Source organism: Phyllobates terribilis, unplaced genomic scaffold, assembly GCF_046119375.1.
Source record: "Phyllobates terribilis strain yellow unplaced genomic scaffold, ASM4611937v1 Scaffold_8__6_contigs__length_399053987, whole genome shotgun sequence".
Taxonomy (NCBI): Eukaryota; Metazoa; Chordata; class Amphibia; order Anura; family Dendrobatidae; genus Phyllobates; species Phyllobates terribilis.
Window position 1 is genome coordinate 94297579 of NW_027362768.1, and position 20960 is coordinate 94318538.

A 20960-nucleotide genomic window follows, 5' to 3' on the forward strand; every position below is an offset into this window, starting at 1 on the left:
GATTTATTAAAAAAAATAATAGTGTTTTCATGCACCGTCTCTTTAAAAAAGCCGGCCGGCAATTCAGCAGCGGCATACACCGGTACCCGACAATTTAGAACAGAAAGAATAGAGCATCACACATAGATTAGATAGATAGAGACATGTCAGTCACATATATATAAGAAGTACAGTGACAGTGTTGCTTACTGTACTTGTCATTTAGTGTTAAAGGATTTATTAAAAAAAATAATAGTGTTTTCATGCACCGTCTCTTTAAAAAAGCCGGCCGGCAATTCAGCATCGGTACCCGACAATTTAGAATAGAAAGAATAGAGCATCACACATAGATTAGATACATAGAAACATGTCAGTCACATATATCAGAAGTACAGTGATAGTGTTGATTACTGTACTTGTCATTTAGTGTTAAAATAAAGGATTTATTTAAAAAAAATTGGCGTGGGGTTCCCCGTAATTTTAGTCTCTAGCGGAGGTTAAGCAGACGGCTGGGGCAGATGTTTGAAGCCTGGGAAGGGGGAAATACCCACGGAGCTTCCCAGGCTACTAATATCAGCCCCCAGCTGAATACCTAGCCTTTACTAGCTATTAAAATGGGGGACCGCAAAAAAAATGATGTGGGGTCCCCCCTATTTTAATAGCTAGCAAAGGCTAGGCAGACAGCTGGGAGCTGATATTAATAGCCCAGGAAGGGTGCCATGAATATTGGCCCCCTCCCAGGCTAGAAACAACAGCCGTCAGCCGCCCCAGAAATGGCGCATCCATAGGATGCGCCAATTCTGTCACTTGGCCTCGCTCTTCCCACTGCCCTGTAGTGGTGGCAGTGGGGTAATAGGGCTGGGGTTGATGTCAGCTTATAATGCCAGCTGACATCAAGCCCAGGTTAGTAATGGAGAGGCGTCTATAAGACACCCCCATTACTAACCCCATAGTCAAAGTTAAAAAAACCCCACAACACCCAGAATAAAGTCCTTTAATTGAAATAAATACACAATTTTTTAATGTTCTAAATTAAACCATACTTACCATCACGCCCATTCCAGCTGAAGCCAACGATCTCCTGCAATAAAAGTAAAATAATAAAGCAACCTCATCCTTACCTTTCCATGGTTCCCAAGACAGCTTCAGCTCTGCTACATTGACATGACAGGCTGGATCGCAGCCGAAAGCTGCCATCCAGCTTGCCACGCCACAGACACTGAGAAGCGCAGGCATGCTTGCGCTCATCAGTGTCTCGCTGTGACAGCATCCAGATGAGCCGAGGTCATGTCCAATGAACTCGGCTCACCTCATGCACGTCACTGACAGCGTGGGAAAATTCTCCTGCGCTCAGCGCTTCAGCAGGAGAATTCTCCCACGCTGGGATGGCATTGAGATGACAGGCTGGATGGCAGCTGAGCGCTGCCATCCAGCATGCCACCCTTCATAGACACTGCAGAGCGCAGGCATGCTTGCGCTCTGCAGTGTCTCTGAAGGATGACAAGCTGGATGGCAGCGCTCAGCTGTGATCCAGCCTTTCATCTCAATGCCATCCCAGCGTGGGAGAATTCTCCTGCTCAAGCGCTGAGAGCAGGAGAATTCTCCCACGCTGTCAGTGACGTGCATGAGGTGAGCTGAGTTCATTGGACTTGAGCTCACCTCATGCACGTCACTGACAGCGTGAGAAAATTCTCCTGCGCTCAGCGTTTCAGCCGGAGAATTCTCTCACGCTGACTGCAAGCGCAGGAGAATTTTCCCACGCTGTCAGTGACGTGCATGAGGTGAGCTGAGTTCATTGGACATGACCTCGGCTCATCTTTATGCCGTCTCAGCGAGACACTGAGGAGCACAAGCATGCCTGCGCTTCTCAGTGTCTGCGGCATGGCAAGCTGGATGGCAGCTTTCGGCAGCGATCCAGCCTGTCATGTGAATGTAGCAGAGCTGAAGCTGTCGTGGGAACCATGGAAAGGTAAGGATGATGTTGCTTTATTATTTTACTTTTATTGCAGAAGACATTGGCTTCAGCTGGAATGGGCGCGATGGTAAGTATGGTTTAATTTAGAACAATAAAGAATTGTGTGTTTATTTCAATTAAAGGACTTTATTCTGGGTGTTTGTGTTTTTTTTTAACTTTGACTATGGGGTTAGTAATGGGGGTGTCTTATAGACGTCTCTCCATTACTAACCTGGGCTTGATGTCAGCTGGCATTATAAGCTGACATCAACCCCAGCCCTATTACCCCACTGCCACCGCTACAGGGCAGTGGGAAGAGCGAGGCTAAGTGCCAGAATTGGCGCATCCTATGGATGCGCCATTTCTGGGGCGGCTGACGGCTGGTGTTTCTAGCCTGGGAGGGGGCCAATATTCATGGCACCCTTCCTGGGCTATTAATATCAGCCCCCAGCTGTCTGCCTAGCCTTTGCTAGCTATTAAAATAGGGGGGACCCCACGTCATTTTTTTGGGGGTCCCCCATTTTAATAGCTAGTAAAGGCTAGGTATTCAGCTGGGGGCTGATATTAGTAGCCTGGGAAGCTCCGTGGGTATTACCCCCTTCCCAGGCTTCAAACATCTGCCCCAGCCGTCTGCTTAACCTCCGCTAGAGACTAAAATTACGGGGAACCCCACGCCAATTTTTTTTTAAATAAATCCTTTATTTTAACACTAAATGACAAGTACAGTAGTCAACACTATCACTGTACTTCTTATATATGTGACTGACATGTTTCTATGTATCTAATCTATGTGTGATGCTCTATTCTTTCTGTTCTAAATTGTCCTTTAACACTAAATGACAAGTACAGTAAGCTGAGCGCTGCCATCCAGCTTGTCATCCTTTAGAGACACTGCAGAGCGCAGGCATTATGGGAACTTCCGATTCCGGTATTCGATATTCTAAAAGTATCGTAACTCAGTATTGGAACTCTGATACCGCGAATATTGGTCGATACCCGATATTTCAGAATCGGAATGCTCAACACTACTCAACACTAGTTATCATATACCCCTATATTAATTTATTCTTTTGTTGTGGTTGGTCCTGATGAAGAAGTAAGTCACTTCGAAACATGTTGACAAATAAACCGCATCTCTTTAATTCCCGTCTCCTGCTCATTACTGGACTACTGGCAGCGCAGATTTTAACTCACTCATCTCCAGCTTCACACATTTAATTTATTCTTGGCTCATGTAACTGGATGTCCCCCAGGTTTTAAAATGGGATAGGGTAACCAGAAATCATAAAAGAAGAGAACAGACTTACAGTATATATTGTACTAATATTAAAGGAGAAAAGTATAGTAAAACCGGGGGACAGTTCTAAGAATTCCACTACAACTTTCTAGACTTTGAACTGGCATGGCAGGGAAAAAATGGGATATTTCATCTGAGTGCCTCCAGACATGTCAGTGCTGAAAAGAAAAGAACAAGTTCTAGCAATTTATAAAATTCCTAAAATTGTTGTTTCTTAAAGAGTAATTCCCATATTTAGAAATTATCACCTATTCGTAGGATAGATGAGAACTTGCTGATCAGTGGTGGTCCAAAATATAGAACCACCACTGATCCAAGAATGGGGTTCTACAGAGCACCATCTGAATGGAGTGTTGCTTGGCCTGGTTGGCCATTCTCACCATTGCTCCATTAGCTGGTGTGCACCAGCATAAGAAATATACTCTCGTCAGGGAATGGAGTATATTTATGTTTGAATTTACTCCATTTTTGTGGTGTAAATAATGATGAATTTTTCCGGTGCATCTAGCCATGTTAAAAAATGAAGGTACTTTGCGCACAAATTGGTCAATTCGTGTGAGCTCAATAGCCAGCGACAAGGCATACCCCTTTGTTGGGACCCTAACCCTAAAATGATGCCTCTCCTGAGCTAAAAACCTACAATTATATAGGCAGGTAGGATTAAGCTGTCTATAAAAACACCTTATGCTGATGGGAGTAGTGCTCGATAAGAGGGCGTGTACAATAAATAAGCAAAAATCTGACCAGCACTTCCAAACAGAAAAAGACAAGTGTGAACAGTTGCAAGCTAAGAGAGACACTCTATATAAATAACAAATTAAAGCTGCACAATGAAACCCTATAATATGTAAACATTGAAGATATAACATATTATAGCATTTCAGAGTGCAGCTTTAATTTGTTAGTTATATACAGTGGTTCTCTTAGCTTACACCTCTTCGCACTTGTCTTTTTCTGTTTGGAAGTGCCAGTCAGTTTTTTTTTATACTTATAGGACTGCTAGAGCACCATGGTCCCTTCGATCAGGTGATTGTCCAGGGTGAGGGGAAAACCCCTTCAATGGGTAAAAAAATATGAAGAAACCTCATGTAGACTGTACATCATACTGTAACTTTTTTTGGCTTGTAGCCAGCATTTAATAAATCAGTATTATAACTTCCTGTTTTATTTTCTCTTTTAGCATTTAGTTATGACATCCATATGAGCTGTGATCCATTAGACTTACTACAACACTCTTCCAGGACTGTGTTTATCAACGCGTCGTCTCTACAACCGAAGATTGCCGGCAGCAGAGAAACCTTCTCCTTCAGACTTCACAACGAGACTGCTCATAGTGGCACTATCAGTTACTTTGCAATCCGCTCAACAGATAAAGCATCACAACAATCAGAAATCTCAAATCTGGTTCATGTGACCAGACATGCGCTCCCAGAAGAAGACATAAACTTTGTTTATTCATCAACTATTACTACGTCTAATCTAATAACTGTCATTATTATTACTGTATCTGTACTTTCCCTATGTCTTACATTCGGCATTGGCTTGTGCCACTGGAGGAAACAGACCTCTATTAAATCAATGAGCCATACAAATAATATTGAGTTACAAGAAAAGAACGGCTCATTGGAGGAAACTCAAACTAAACTTAAAGGCCAAGATAATAAATTTTCTGTGATTTCTGAAGATAATATTAAGGAAGAAACTGTAATTGTTCTAGAGGAAAGAACAGATGTATAAATAAAGCTTTAATATATGTGACCGAAGTGTCATGTACTAGGTGACTTGGGTTAGGTAAGGAGCAATTAAATTACTGCAAACCACAAATACCTCTTCATCATAAAGTGTAAAATTGCTCCATGTGTACAGTAGGTTCCCTATTTCTGAATTGGGTTGTGTCTTCCTGCAAGCATGGTGGCAGCAGAATCATACCATGGTTGGTACATGGAAGACTTTGTTGGATGAATGCAAAGTATTTGAGAAGGAAAACCTACTGCAGTCTTCAAGAGAACTGCTACTATAAAAAGACATAACCCAAACATAAAGTCAATGCTTTCGAAGAATGGATTAAAATGAATAAGATGTCATACATTATATAAAATAGGTTATATGGAAAAATTACATTATCCAAAAACCAGATACCCATTGACCCTGAAGTGTAAAACGTATGTTAATATATCTGAATTGGATTGTGTCTTGCCTAGAATTATGGTAGCAGCAGCATCATATGTTGGTTGGTACATAGAAGACCTTGTCCGATAAACGCAAAGTAATTATGGATGAAAACCTACTGCAGTTTACAAGAGAACTACTACCATAGAAAGCACATAAAGAAACCCAAACATAAAGTTTGGGTATGTACACATGGCGTCTATTTTCGCTCAGTGCCTGAAAGGGCACTTTAAAAATAGTAAAAAGAATGAATATACTGTATGTATTGCAATGTCAAAATGACTTGCTATGTATATGTTCAGCCTTTTGAGCTTCTTTTAACCACTTAAAGTAGTTGTCCACTACTAGGACAACCACTTCTTGATCTAAGTGTTTGGCCTCGATAAAATAAAAAAAGCTTATACTCACCATATTTCCGCGCGTGTGCCGTTGCAGCGGTGTTGGCACTCCCATTACTGGGGCTCTCGTACGGTTGTTATGAAATGTGAGCCCGGCGCCCAATTAGTGCTGGCATCACTGTCCCCGCCTTCGTACGAATTGAACATGAGATGAAGTCAGAGCTGTGGCTGCTCGTTCACGTCCTGTTCAGTTCATATGAAGGTGGGGACAGTGATGCCAGCACTGATTGAGCACTGGGCTCATGTGTCATTCCACCGCACCAGAGCTCCGGGACCGGGAGTGCTGATACCACTGAAATGGCACCGGCACGGGAGGTGAATATAAGCTTTTTTATTTTATCATGCCCAAGTGTAGGGTATGAGAAGGGGTTGTCCAAGTACTGGACAACTTCTTTAAGGCTTCAAAAACTGTGAAGCGGCTAAAAGAAGTTACAGGTTCATTCTTCAGATGGCCTGCATTTCGAAGCTACTCACTACTTTACATATACAGTTAAAAAAATGTTAGTGGTGAGGTGTTCGCAAACACAGCAGATAGATGCCGTGTGCACATACCCTTAAGAAGATTGGATTAATAATAATATGTTGTCATATATTATTTAAACTAAAAAAATTTATGTGGGGTTAATCAGCCATGTTTAGTGTTAGGGTGATAAAACACCTGTAGAGAGGGACGAGTTCAGAGGATAAATTCCCAGCATTTTAGAGCGTTTGTTGTGGGGTGGGTCTGGACTCACAAGCTCTGGAGCTGTATTGTCATGTGAAGGAAAGCTAAACCTTGGGTTGTTTGTTCCTGAAGCGGGTGGTTTCCCGTAGCAACAAGGACTGTGCCATATGTTATGTTTTGCTTTTACTGTTAGGGCGGGAAGGCCAAGTTTGTTTTGCTAATGTTGCAGTGGTTTATGGCGTACTCTTAATAAACCACGGAAGATTTAAACACAGTGTTCCTGTGTCTACCTCTATGTGCAGCTGAGTGAACCGATCTACCTCAGTTGTTGCTAGAAGTGCGGGCAAGATCCCCAAGAAGCAAGTGTGATGGCTGTAGACAGACTTCATGTCCTGGGTGAGGGTGGCTGTAAGGATGGAACAGCAGTCAGATAAAATGGAGGAGCTGATCAAGCACCTGGTCCAAAGCCAGCACCAGCAGCACCTGCAACAGCTGCAGCAGCTCCAGCAACAACTGCAGCAGCAACAGCTGGCACAACAGGAGACAAGTAAGCTGCTGATGCAGCAGCACCAGAAGCAGCTCCAACACCACCAGCAACAGAGCTGACAACAGCAGCAGCAGATTGAGTTACTGACAGAGGCAATTCATGACACAGCGGCAGCTCCGACCCCAATGTCACCTGATGATTTCTCTGTCCGGAAGGCGAGGAGAGCCTTGCAGAAGATGACCCCGGGTGACGATATAGAAGCCTTTTTAACAGTTTTTGAAAGGGTCACTGATAGGGGGAAACTCATGCCAGAGCAGTGGGCGGAAGTCCTGGTGCCATACTTAAAGGCGGAGCCACAAAAGGCCTACTATCATTTGGCTTTAGAGGACACCAAAGAACATGAAAAATTGATAACAGGAATTTTACCGGTACAAGGTAGGGTTTCATTTGCACCCTTACCTGAGGCTCAGTGACAATGTCATCGTGGATTACAGATGTACGGCTGGGCAATTCTGAGAATACATCCGTATTCTGTTGCACTAATTTCCAACCCTCCCATCGCTGCTGTTTAGATAGAGCATCACTTATCTTTACCTCTTTCCCGGCCACCTCCCGGGCCAGTGGTGGAGGGTCCACAGTCGATACGACCGGAGTCGCGACTGCAACCATACATTCCCTGTCTTTCCATGCTTTGAGCAGATTTACATGTTATAATTGCTCATGTTTCCTCTTCCCAGGCTGATATACCCTGTAATTCACCTCTCCAACCTTTTCTCTGACTTCATATGGACACTAAAATTAATACCCGATCCCCTCGTCTAAAGGACCTAACTATGGCCTTTTTATTATACGCTCAGACCTGCGCTGCCTGAGCATTCAGAAGGTGTTTCTTTACTATCGGCATCACCATCGCGATCCGGTCCTGCATACTCGCAATGTGTTCTATCACGCTTTTATGGGGAGTAGGCTCCTGCTCCCATGTCTCCCCTGGGATGCCTGCTGTATAATAGCTCGAATGGTGAGAACCCAGTTGAAGACTGTGTTACTGTGGCAAACATTAAATAGGGCAGTAACCTATCCCAATTGCTCCCATCTTTGGAGACCACCTTTTTGAGCATAGATTTAAGGGTTTTGTTAAACCTTTCAACTAGATCATCAGACTGTGGATGGTACACTGAAGTGCGTAATTGTTTAATCTGGAATTAGAATATCTGTTAGAAAAGGGCACAATATTAAAGCCACATATGATGGTAACCCATATCGAAAACATAGCTAAAATTACCAAAATCTATCATCTTGTTCTGCCCCTGGACTTATAGACATAGACCAGTCGTCACTATATAACTACAAAAAGGAGGAGCTCAAGAGCATAAAAGAACGATCTATAGGTCATTTGTAATATATAAAATTATAAATCTTTATTTAAGCATCATAATTGAAGAGAGGTGAACAAAACAGACATGTGTACATTTAAAAAGAACACCAAATCGCGTAGCACATGTGCACGGACCACATATTTATAAATCAGATCCTCACATGGATAAGAGCATTATAATGGGCACACCAAAAAAAGGGATCAGTATTACAAATTCCAAGGTATATATCAGTATATAAGCACATAACGTATTACCTAATCAAGAAGGTGGCCACCGTAAAGTCCTGCACATGAGCGTCCCGACGCGCGTTTCGGCGCTAGCCTTTTTCAAGGGATGTCACGCCGGTGATTACTACGATCCTTTAATACACTCCATTTCTGGTCACGTGATCAGGTCATGTGTTCCATAAGGACTGCCTATCCCGGAAATTACGCAGATCGCATCACAGTATCCATGGTAGCGACCCCTGCTACCCAGGGAGCCACCACGATAGCCCAGAAGTGACACAGGGTGCATCATCGTAACCAAGGAGCCCGGCGGTGTCGGCATCACAGCGGAACCGCTGAAGAGAAGCCAAGAGCCATCAGACCCATCGGGACAATGGTACCCCTGCGTACAGGCACCGCAGACCACTCCCACGGTAGTACCAAAGAGCCACACATATAACATATAGCACATAATATCCCATATCACATTTTGACCATTTAACAATTGACCAAAAACAATATATCACCGACATACAAAGCAGCGTGTAGATAGTATATGCAGATACAATGTGCACATTATTCACTAATTTGATGATGAGGGTTCAAATGACATAGAACCTAAATACCATTAACACCAATACAGTGCACATCTTGCATGGAATATGAGAGCAATCCACCCATGGGCATGATCTCATATAGGTACATCTATATAGGTACAGTGCCTACAAGTAGTATTCAACCCCCTGCAGATTTAGCTGGTTGACACATGCGGAATTAACTTGGCATTGTGACATTTGTACTGTAGATCAGCCTGGAAGTGGGAAATGCACTGCAGCAAATTTTTTTTTTTTTTTTTTTAAAACGTAAAAAGTTAATTCAGAGTGTCATTTATTATTCAACCCCTCAAACCACAAGAATTCTGTTTGGTCCCCCTAAAGTATTAAGAAGTAGTTCAGGCACCAAGAATAATGAGCTTCACATGTGTGGATTAAAGATCTCTTTTGCAAGCCTTTTCTGACTATTTAAGACCCTCCCCAAACTTGTGAACAGCACTCAGACATGGTCAACATGGGAAAGACAAAGTAGCATTCCAAGGCCATCAGAGACAAGATCGTGGAGGGTCACAAGGCTGGCAAGGGGTACAAAACCCTTTCCAAGGAGTTGGGCCTACCTGTCTCCACTGTTGGGAGCATCATCCGTAAGTGGAAGGCTTATGGAACTACTGTTAGCCTTCCACGGCCAGGACAGCCTTTGAAAGTGTCCTCCCGTGCCGAGGCCAGGCTTGTCCGAAGAGTCAAGGCTAACCCAAGGACAACAAGGAAGGAGCTCCGGGAAGATCTCATGGCAGTGGGGACATTGGTTTCAGTCAATACCATAAGTAACGTACTCCACCGCAATGGTCTCCGTTCCAGACGAGCCCGTAAGGTACCTTTACTTTCAAAGCGTCATGTCAAGGCTCGTCTACAGTTTGCTCATGATCACTTGGAGGACTCTGAGACAGACTGGTTCAAGGTTCTATGGTCTGATGAGACCAAGATCGAGATTTTTGGTGCCAACCACACACGTGACGTTTGGAGACTGGATGGCACTGCATACGACCCCAAGAATACCATCCCTACAGTCAAGCATGGTGGTGGCAGCATCATGCTGTGGGGCTGTTTCTCTGCCAAGGGGCCTGGCCATCTGGTCCGCATCCATGGGAAGATGGATAGCACGGCCTACCTGGAGATTTTGGCCAAGAACCTCCGCTCCTCCATCAAGGATCTTAAGATGGGTCGTAATTTCATCTTCCAACAAGACAACGACCCAAAGCACACAGCCAAGAAAACCAAGGCCTGGTTTAATAGGGAAAAAGTCAAGGTGTTGGAGTGGCCTAGTCAGTCTCCTGACCTTAACCCAATTGAAAACTTGTGGAAGGAGCTCAAGAATAAAGTCCACATGAGACACCCAAAGAACCTAGATAACTTGGAGAAGATCTGCATGGAGGAGTGGGCCAAGATAACTCCACAGACCTGTGCTGGCCTAATCAGGTCTTATAGAAGACGATTATTAGCTGTAATTGCAAACAAGGGTTATTCCACAAAATATTAAACATAGGGGTTGTATAATAATTGACCCACACTTTTATGTTTAAAATTTAATAAAATTCAACTGAGCAACATAACTTTTTGGTTTGTAAGATTTATGCTTCTGTTCATAAAACCTACTCTCGTTTGCAGTTTGAAGGCTCTAGCTTATTTGCATCTTATCAAACCAGCTAAATCTGCAGGGGGTTGAATACTACTTGTAGGCACTGTATATGCATCGAACATATATATAACAAAAATGGCAAATCTACTAAACATTAAGGTTCAATACCATATTATAAAGGCTCAAACACACATATCCCAAGGATAAGACGCAGGTAGCCCATGCAATACATGTACAGAGATCAATATAGATAATGGTGGCAGAAGCATAGTTATATGCCCACTCTATTCCTCCACATCCTGACCCCGTAGATCATTCATAATTGAACATCAGAAGATATAATGCCGCCCAAACTAATATCTATATGAAGCCATCTTCTACAAATACATTATTACATGCCTCTTCTTCCCATCTGTCACACATGATTCAATCTGTTCCTGTGGGGCAGTTTCTGCGCATCCGCAGAATCTGCTCCAATGATCAGGATTTTGAGAAACAGGCTTTAGAACTTGAGCATTTTCTGGAACGTGGATACAGTCGTAGGACTATAAAGAGGGCTTATAATCGAGCTAAACATTCATCCCTCCGGGTAACGAGCATAATCTACTACCATTAATATATGTTGGTGGCCAGGGGCTCACTTTACTATGGGCCCTACCAGACCCATAGCAATCCGCTCAAAAGGTACCCCTATAATAGGCAGAGGAACCAATTGACTACGGAAACCTGGGGTTGGTGTGGTCAGCTGACACTCTGGCAAGACTCACAAAACCGCTGCACCTCAACATAAATCCCGGGCCAAAATAACCACAGCAGAATCTGCTCTTGAGTCTTTTTAACCACTAGGTAACCTGCCAGCATGTGTTTGTGAGCCATCTCAAGCACCGAGCATATGTAAGGCGTCGTCTTTCACAACAGTGCGGTAATGGGGCAATGACCTAGTTTAGTCCAACTTAAACGTCTTTAGTTTGGCAACTTACAAAAATCACTCAAACTTTGTCCTCCAGTTTTCAGCCGGATCATCTGTAACAGTCCGTATCAAATCTGTTGCCATGGGTGACTGCACCATTGTAGCCCTCGTGGGTGTGTCAATGACTTTGCTTGCTCTGGCTCTGGCCTGTGTTCAGTTTTCCAAAGACCTGTCCTGCACAGAGCTTCCTTCTCAGATGCTTGCAAACCAAAACGGACACACCCAAACCTTAACAGAGTTTAAATGGGAATCGAGGAATTGGGTCACTACCAAGACCCGAAGTGAAGGGAGAGATCCATCCCACTACCATCCTACAGCTCTCTCTAAAAATAAAAGTCCATGTCAGGTTTTCCGAAATCTGACTTAGGCAAATAGCTTGACCAAGTCCTTACTCTCTTTTTATTTTGCATTGTAACCACAGCTGGGGATGTAATTATAACGCTCTCGAGCGGGTTTAGTATGTTTCTATGCACATCTTAGGTGACACATAACGAACTTCGCATATGATTCCCCTCATTGCCTCACAGTACATACATATAAAGTACTAACCTTTAACTGAGAAATGTGTTTGGACTAGTGATGAGCGATCACTAAAATGCTCAGGTGCTCGTTGCTTGGGTCGAGCAAATCATAATGCTCGGGTGCTCGACCAGAGCAGCGAGCCCAATGTAAGTCAATGGGAAACTCAAGTATTTTTCCGGTGGCCCCCCCGGAGGTCTGCAGGGGGACTAAAAATTGCACAAATCAATGGGAACAGTGCTGAAATTACATGGGAACAGCATGGGGAAGACCACTGGAAGCATGCCTGACTCCCAGGTCACTGCTGTGAACAATGTTGTCAGAGTTATTATGCCACTTTTACGGACTGACAATAAAACATACAAAAACGAAGCAAAAATGGATTTTCCTGTAAAAAACGTGAAGGAACATACTTTCCAGGGTTATGACTTGTATATAAGGCAAAAAATTCTCCTCCACACCTTAGGCTATGTTCACACATACCGCTTTTGATGCGTTTTTGCACTTTTGCATTGCTTTCAAAGGTGAAAAATACATTCACCAGTAAATGTCATTAAAACATTTTACTACCTTATCTGCCCATGTGGTGTGTGAGACATGATCAGACACATCCTGATTCATGTGACTCTGGAAGTCACAAAGCCTATTTTTATAGGGCCATCAGGTGGCCCTTACTATTATTAAAAGGCCATCAGCCGGCTATGCTTAGTCATTCCCATTATTAAAGAGTGGGTTTCTTATGCTGTTATTGTGTACTAGATGGTGGCCCAATTCTAACGCATCGGGTATTCTAGCATATGTCTCCCGACCCTCCTTTATAATGCCCCATGCAGGAAGTCACATCCCCCGTATATAATACCCCATGCAGGATGTCACATCCCCCGCATATAATGCCCCATGCAGGAAGTCACATCCCCCGTATATAATACCCCATGCAGGAAGTCACATCCCCCGTATATAATGCCCCATGCAGGATGTCACCTCTCCCCCATATAATGCCCCATGTAGGATGTGACCTCTCCCCCCATATAATGCCCCATGCAGGATGTGACCTCTCCCCCCATATAATGTCCCTTGCAGGATGTCACCTCTCCCCCATATAATGCCCCATGCAGGATGTGACCTCTCCCCCCATATAATGCCCCATGCAGGATGTCACCTCTCCCCCATATAATGCCCCATGTATGATGTCACCTCCCCCCCCATATAATGCCCCATGCAGGATGTCACCCCCCCCCATATAATGCCCGATGCAGGAAGTCATATCCCCTGTATATCCATCCTCCCATAGTGCCCCATGCAGGTCCCCATGCAGGAAGTCATATCCCCTGTATATCCATCCCCCCATAGTACCCCATGCAGGTCTCCTATGGCCCCATGCAAAAAAAAAAAATCCAATACTCACCTCCCTTCTCAGCTGTTTCTCTGGACTCCAGCGTAGCCCGCATGTGGACGCTGTGCGCTGTGACCCGTCAGAAGAGAGCGCGGTGTAAAGACGTCACCGCGCCCTCTGACCTGAGATTTCAAAGAGCATCAGCGGAAGACACAGGAGCTACTGCGGAGGCATGGGGAGGGGTAAGTATGACGCCGGGGTCCTGATCGAGCGGGGGGAGGGACGGGAGGAGAGGGGAGGGACGGGAGGAGAGGAGAGGGGAGGAGGGGAGGGGTAAGTATGACACCGGCTGCCGGGGTCCTGATCGAGCGGGGGAGGGACGGGAGGAGAGGGGAGGGGAGAGGAGAGGAGAGGAGGGGAGGGGAGAGGAGAGGAGGGGAGGGGTAAGTATGACGCTGGGTGCCGGGGTCCTGATCGAGCGGGGGGAGGGATGGGAGGAGAGGGGAGGGGAGAGGAGAGGAGGGGAGGGGAGGGGCATCACACTTGTCCTCGGGAGATAAGCGGCCGTAGCCGCTGATCTCCCGACGATAGCCGCATGTAGGTCAGCGGCGCCTGCGGTCGGGGGACTTATGCTGCGAGTAGCCAGCTGCATCTCCCGGCTGCATCGCCGCTGACCTCCGTGCCGCACATGAGCCGCTAACGGCCGCCATGTTTTTCAGAAATGCCGCAACGCTGATTGGCCGCGGCCGGACCAATCAGCGACCCGGGATTTCCAGGACAGACAGACAGACAGACAGACAGACAGACAGAAAGACAGACAGACAGACAGATAGACAGACAGACAGAGAGACAGACGGGATAAGACAATTATATAGTAGATGCAGTGACTGCAAGGGCTGCCAAAAATTTGGATGCACTCCAATACCGCTTGTGACTCGCCCCCTGGGCCGTGGGGCACTCGGATCCGGGCAATAGGGAGACGATGGGGGTAGTAGTGGCGACCCGGTTCCGTGGCTCAGGGAGGTCAGGCCAATGGTAGTCTGCTATGTTCTGCTGATAATGTCCGACTACGCCACCCGTGGATTTGCGGTTATTAGGAACCGCCGCTGCATGCAGACCGCTGGGGCTGATGAGGTGTGCAGCTAGGGTAATGTGACTCCCCACGGGAAGAGTGCGGCCCCAGGGCAGTATAGTGGATGGTGGGAGTGATGGTAGTGAGAGTCCCAGTGCTGATAGTGCTGGAGGAGCAAGGAGCACACAGACAACAGGTTGCAGTCCAGGGTCTTTACTAAACAGGAAAACTGACCCACAAACAGTCCCAGCTAGGAGGGGACCTGGATGTCTGAGAGCAACGGGGAAATTGGCCCTGGTCAGGGTGAGGGTGTAGGCCTACCGTGCTTTCTGCGCTCCTTCTGGCTATCTCCTCGTTATAGGGTAACAGCCCACGTTTCCGAGCTTTCCGTGTTTTCTCGCCTGTATGGCCTGCGACGTGGGTTCCTTTCTGCTCCCAGCCTTGTACGGCTTTACTGGTCCCTTCGGTTGTGGCAGGGCCTCCAGGCTTCTTAGGCCAAGGAATGTACAGTCCCTTGCGGACTGGTTCTCTGCTGGGGGATGTGGAATCCTTCCAGCCTCAGACACCAAAGTCTGGTAAAATTAAGTCCTTTCTCTGCCAAGACAGGCTCTCTTCGCCTCTTGTCTCTGGCTTGTGGCTCTCCTCCTGCCACACTTCCTCTTAGGTGCAATCAACTTTCTGTCCCTGCTCCACTCTGGGACACGTCTCAGAGCTGAGACAGGCAATCCAGTTCTCTCTAACCCTGCCCTCAGTACCAGCTTTTATAGGGGCAGCCAGCTCCCCCTACTGGCCTGAGACAGGAGGCATTGCATGTTAATGTTCCCCTGACTAGAGAACCTCCCCCTTGCTCTCAGACACAGCTTTAATTACACTTGTGGCATCCAGGTCAGGGTGACACACTTGGAAGAGATGTAAAGAAGGTCCTCAGTAAAAAAATTTGTTACCATTGTTAAGGAATGGGTCTCCTATAGTGGTAATGCCCATGTACTTAAGTGCATGGGCTGAAAAAAATTTACCCCTGTGGGGTATACATGACCATACTGCATAACATACAGAATGTTAGAGGTAGGTGTCTAAAAAAAAATTTCCTACGGGCATTGTAAACACCCTTAAAAAAATTATGTGGGTGTTGCATCATGGTCACCCGGGTGATATAGTGGTAGAGGATGAGGAGAAGGAGAAGGAGGGGGACAACAGAAAATAGATAAAATCAGGAAGCGTATACCCATGTCTGGGTGTGAAGAGGTGCATGGGAATAGACCCCCCCCAAAAAAAGCCACTGCATTTGAGTTTATGTTACGCTGATATCATTCGGTGGTGTTGAGAAGTCTGGTCCAATCCAATCCTTTGTTCATTTTTATAAGAGTCAGCCTGTCAGCATTTTCAGTTGACAGGCGGATGCGCCTATCAATTATAATGCCCCTGGCGGCACTAAAAACCTGCTCTGACAAAACGCTAGAGGCAGGGCAGGCCAGGACCTTAAAGGCGTAGAGAGCCAGTTCTTGCCACGTGTAGAGCTTGGATTTCCAATAGTTATAAGGCACAGAGGAATCACGGAGGATGTTGGTACAGTCGGCAAGGTAATCCTTCAGCATCTTCCAAAACTTTTCCCTCCTTGTCAGAGTACTCCATGCGTCAGGGCCTGGGTGCTGGGAGGGGCTGAGAAAACGGTCACAGACCTTTGACAGTGTCCCCCTTTCTCTGCTGCATCGTATTTGTATCTCCCTCTCCTATACTCCTTGGTTGTCCAACGAACTGTGACCTCTGCCGCCAACGTTTTCAGATGGGAATTTATTAAATAATTCCACAACAAGGGCCTTCTGGTACTGCAAAATTTTATTAGACCTCTCCGCTATGGGAAGGAGAGATAGAAAGTTCTCCTTGTAGCGTGGGTCTAGAAGTGTGACCAACCAGTAATGTCACCTAAAATGTGTACAACGCGAGGGTTATGGGAAAGGCAGTGGAACATAAACTCAACCATGTGTGCCAGACTGCCAACAGGCAAGACTTCCCTGTCCTGACCAAGCGGATGACTGTCCATGTTCTCCTCCTCATCCTCCTCCTCCTCGTTCTCCCTTTCCTCATGCCATCCATGCTGAACAGATGGTAGACAGTTGTGTGGGTAGTACCATCTGTAGCGCAGGAAACCAGCTCCTGTTCCTCCTACTTCTCCTCTTCCTCCTCCTCATCATCATCACCCAATCCGGGTTGGGATGAGATGAGGCTGGGCTGTGTGGCATGACCCTGTATAGTTCCTTGCTCCATCTCATCGTGCTCCACCTTCAATGTCTCCTCTTTAATTGTGAGCAGCGAGCGTTTTAGTAGACAGAGAAGCAGGATGGTGATGCTAATTATGGTGTCATCCTCACTCACCATCTTGGTGGAGTCTTCAAAGTTTTGGAGGACAGCACAGATGTCTGACATCCATGCCCACTCATCAGCACGTATGTGCGGAGGCTGACCTGAATAACGACGGGTCTGTTGAAACTGGTACTCAACATCTGCCCTCTGTTGCACACAAATCCTTCCCAACATCTGCAACGTTGAGTTCCAATGCCTGGTGACATCGCGCAGCAGTCGGTGAGCTGGAAGCTGCAAATGCTGTTGAACCATTGCCAGGGCGGCAGAAGCTGTAGGTGACTTTTGAAAATTGGCACACATGCGGCCTAATTTGACAAGCAGCTCAGGCAGATCTGAGTAGGTTTTGAGAAACCGCTGAACCACTAGGTTGAGCACATAGGCCAGGCATGGTACGTGTGTGAGCTTGCCTAGCTTCAGAGCCGCCACCAGGTTCCGGCCATTGTCACACACGACCATGCCTGACTGTAGGTTCAGCGGTGACAGCCACAGATCAGCCTGCTATTTCACAGTTGTCAAAAACTCTGCAGCGGTGTGCGGTTTGTCATCTAAGCATATTAGCTTCAGCACAGCCTGTTGCTGTTTCGCCGAGGCAGTGCTTCCAGCTTCCAATTGATGTGGTCATTTCGGAGATGGAGGCTGAGGAGGTGGAGGTGCAGGAGCTGTAGAATGTGGGGGAAACACTGATTGACCCAGGGCCCGCAATGCTCGGTGTCGGGAGGACTTGTTCCGTCCCAGAGTCCGACTGGGTCCCGGCTTCCACATTATTAACCCAGTGTGCCGTCAGCGAGATGTACCATCCCTAGCCACAAGCACTTGTCCATGTGTCAGTGGTTAGGTGGACCTTCCCAGTAACTGAGTTGTTGAGGGCACGGGTAATGTTCTGGGACATGTGCTTATGTAACATGGGGACGGCACACTGGTAGAAATAGTGGCGGCTGGGGACCGAGTACCCGGGACGGCAGCCGCCATGAGGTTGCGGAAAGATTCCGTCTCCACGAGCCTAAAAGGCAACAGTTCAAGTGCAAGCATACTAGAAATGTGGCATTTTAGCTCTGTAGACTGTGGATTGTTGGCTACGTATTTGCGCTTGCGTTCAAAGGACTGGGGTAGGGACAACTGAACACTGCACTGGGAAAAAGACTTGGACATGGTTGCTGATGGTGGTTGTGAGTGTGCAACAACAGGTGCAGGGCGGGCGGCATCTTTGCCTGCGCCATGGACCGGGGATTGGTGTGGATGCACAACAGAGGAACAGGCAGTGGTATCACCCGCAAACACTGATTGTGAACCCAGGTGTTCAGCCCATCTAGTCGGGTGCTTTGCTGTCATGTGCCTGAGCATACTGGTGGTAGTCAGGCTTGTACTTTGGTACCCCTCCTGATGCTGACAAGGCAGATGTTGCATGGCCTTTTTGGGGTTATCTGGACAGTCTTTAAAAAAGAGCCAGACTCTGGAAGACCTAACAGTTGTGTTGGTGTTCTGGAGAACAGTTGCCCGTCTTGTGTCTGTGGCCACCCCACTGCTTGTTCCTGCCTGTTGTGGTGCTATGCCTCAATCCCCCTCTGTGCTGCTGTCCTCGCTCTGCATGTCACCTTACCAGGTTGGGTCAGTGACTTCATCATCTACCACCTCATCTTACACTTCAGCACTCTGGTTCTCCTACTAACTTTCTGTCCTCTGTATCTCTGTAGGAGGGTGGCGGGCGAAGAAGATGCCGAGTCAACAAGGAGTGCTAACTTATGGTTTTATATGTGTTATATTAATTGTGCTATTTATCTGATAAAGAAAATGTTTTGCTTTGTGAAATCCCTATGGCCATTATTGTATGCTGGTTCTCCCATAGGCTCTGCCTAAGGCCATCCCTGGGATGCGGGAGGTCTGCCCAGAGGAGAACTATACAATAGGTAGGGATTTAGTTACACTACACTGCTTAGACACTAGAGAGTTAAGTTCAAGGTTGCATCATTAGCTGGGAGGGGTTTAGAACAATTTTTACAGAAAACAATTCCGGATTACAGACAGTTGGAGAGAGAGTTGGTCAGAGAGACTTAGGCAGTGAAACTGCCAGTAGGGGAGGTCTATGGCAAGGCCACCTCAGTTCTGGGTTCACGACCTGAATAGCACAGGACCGGTGCAGGTCCTGTTCCGTACCAGAGAGAGAGCAGAGTGTTGGAGGAAGACTAACAGACTCCAATAGCAGTTACAGCCGTGAAGAAAGTGTTTTAATGGTGCAAGTTGTCAGAATAGAATGAGGACACATTTGAGACTGAATCTGGATGCCGGCTCAGTACTAGACTTACAGCCTGTTAGAGGTGCTCAAGGTGAGGCCTCCATATCCCTCATGGGGAAATTTTCAGCTGGGTGGCAGAAGAAGTGGATGATGTTGGGTCTCAGGACAAGATAGGAACGAACACTGGAAAGGCACATAACCAAGGGTACTTCACTAACTAAAGAATATGTCTTAATCTGTATGCTGCAGCCGTGTGTAGAAGAATTGAACAGTAAAAGTGAGTCTGTTAACTCGGATCTACGATATCCTGTCTTGTTTGAGGTCGGTTCCGGTTCCATGGACGATGTAACAGTGAGTACAGAGAATCCTCCGGTGCAGCACACACTCCTGTCTCAGTCCTTTTATAGAAGAGGGGGCGCAGGGCGAAGGGAACAGAGGTTTGGCACACAGCGTGATATTAGTGGCCCAGTGTGCCCCCCTCTTCATCTCATCATCATCCACCTTTTGCAACAGCAATTGCACTTTCCCACCGTTACCTTCGTGTGACCACGGCTGCTGAAATACTTGGGCCTGTGATCTCCTGTTGCCCCGGTTGAAGCAGACCGAGCCAAAGGCCAGAATCTATAAATGGAAAGATGAACACGCATGCAACATTCAATCCTCACAAGATCTCCTTCTCTACTCCTCTGTTATCTGCTCTTCCCACAATTGCATACAAGATTTCTCCTGTGCATCCCCCTACTCTGGAAATCTTTACCCCAAGATATCAGGCTCTCGCCTATCATGGAAACCTTCAAAAGGAACCTGTAGACCTACCTCTTCCGACAAGCTTACAACCAGCAGTAACCAACACTCCACCATATTGCTGCACGACCAGCTCTACCCTCACCAACTGTATCCTCAGCCATCCCTTGTAGACTGTGAGCCGTTGCGGGCAGGGTCCTCTCTCCTCCTGTACCAGTTGCCATCTCGTTTTTGCTCAAGATTATTGTAATTGTTTTTGCTATGTATACCCCTTTTTCACATGTAAACTGCCATGGAATAAATGGTGCTATAATAATAATACGGTCCAGACTCATGGCTACTGAGACTGGACCATGTGGAAGACAAGGTGGTGATTGTGGTGGCAAACTGACTGGAAGAATTATCTATTTATCTGCTATCCAACCAACAACCTTTTCACACTGCTCTGGCTTCAAGGATGTTATTCCGTGGCCTCTTAGAAAGTGGGACAGGAAGCTAGGTCGTCATGATGTAGCTGCTTGTTATGCTCCCTCAGCAGGCAGTTTCATCTTGCCCATGGCCTCGTCCTCTGCGTGCACCATCACTATTACGTCCACTTCCCCGTCCCTTGCCATGCTCTTTGCCCATTTTAAATGGAGTCTAATATTTGTTACTTTGCAAAAAATGTCTGTATTACTACCGGGGGACTTCCCCATGCTTTTCCCATATCATTTTAGCACTGTTCCCATCGATTTCGTCAATTTTTAAGTCCTCTGCAGACCTTTGGGGGAAAAATGCTCGAGTTTCCCATAGACTTACATGGGGCTCGTTGCTCGGGTCGAGCACCCGAGCATTACAATTTGCTGGACCCGAGCAATGACCACCCGAGGATTTTAGTGCTCGCTCATCACTAGTAAGCATGTATCTCATTTTAGAATTTTACGGGACTCACAGACTCAACTATCACCATAACTCCCATAAGATAAAGTGGAAAGCGCCTTGTGTTTATCCGTCTTGTGTTTTTTGTTTTAA

At 46.3% G+C, this 20960-nt stretch overlaps 1 protein-coding gene across 1 annotated transcript in view; it reads left to right on the forward strand.

Moving 5' to 3' along the window:
- The window catches only part of LOC141156774 (calcium-activated chloride channel regulator 3A-1-like), an 85546-nt gene extending 79713 nt beyond the window's left edge, over nucleotides 1–5833 (forward strand). The window contains exon 14 of the mRNA XM_073643152.1: nucleotides 4411–5833. Within this exon, the coding sequence (XP_073499253.1) occupies nucleotides 4411–4967 (557 nt within the window). The 3' untranslated portion in view covers nucleotides 4968–5833. The remainder of the gene's footprint in view (nucleotides 1–4410) is intronic.
- The last annotated feature ends 15127 nt before the right edge of the window (nucleotides 5834–20960 follow it).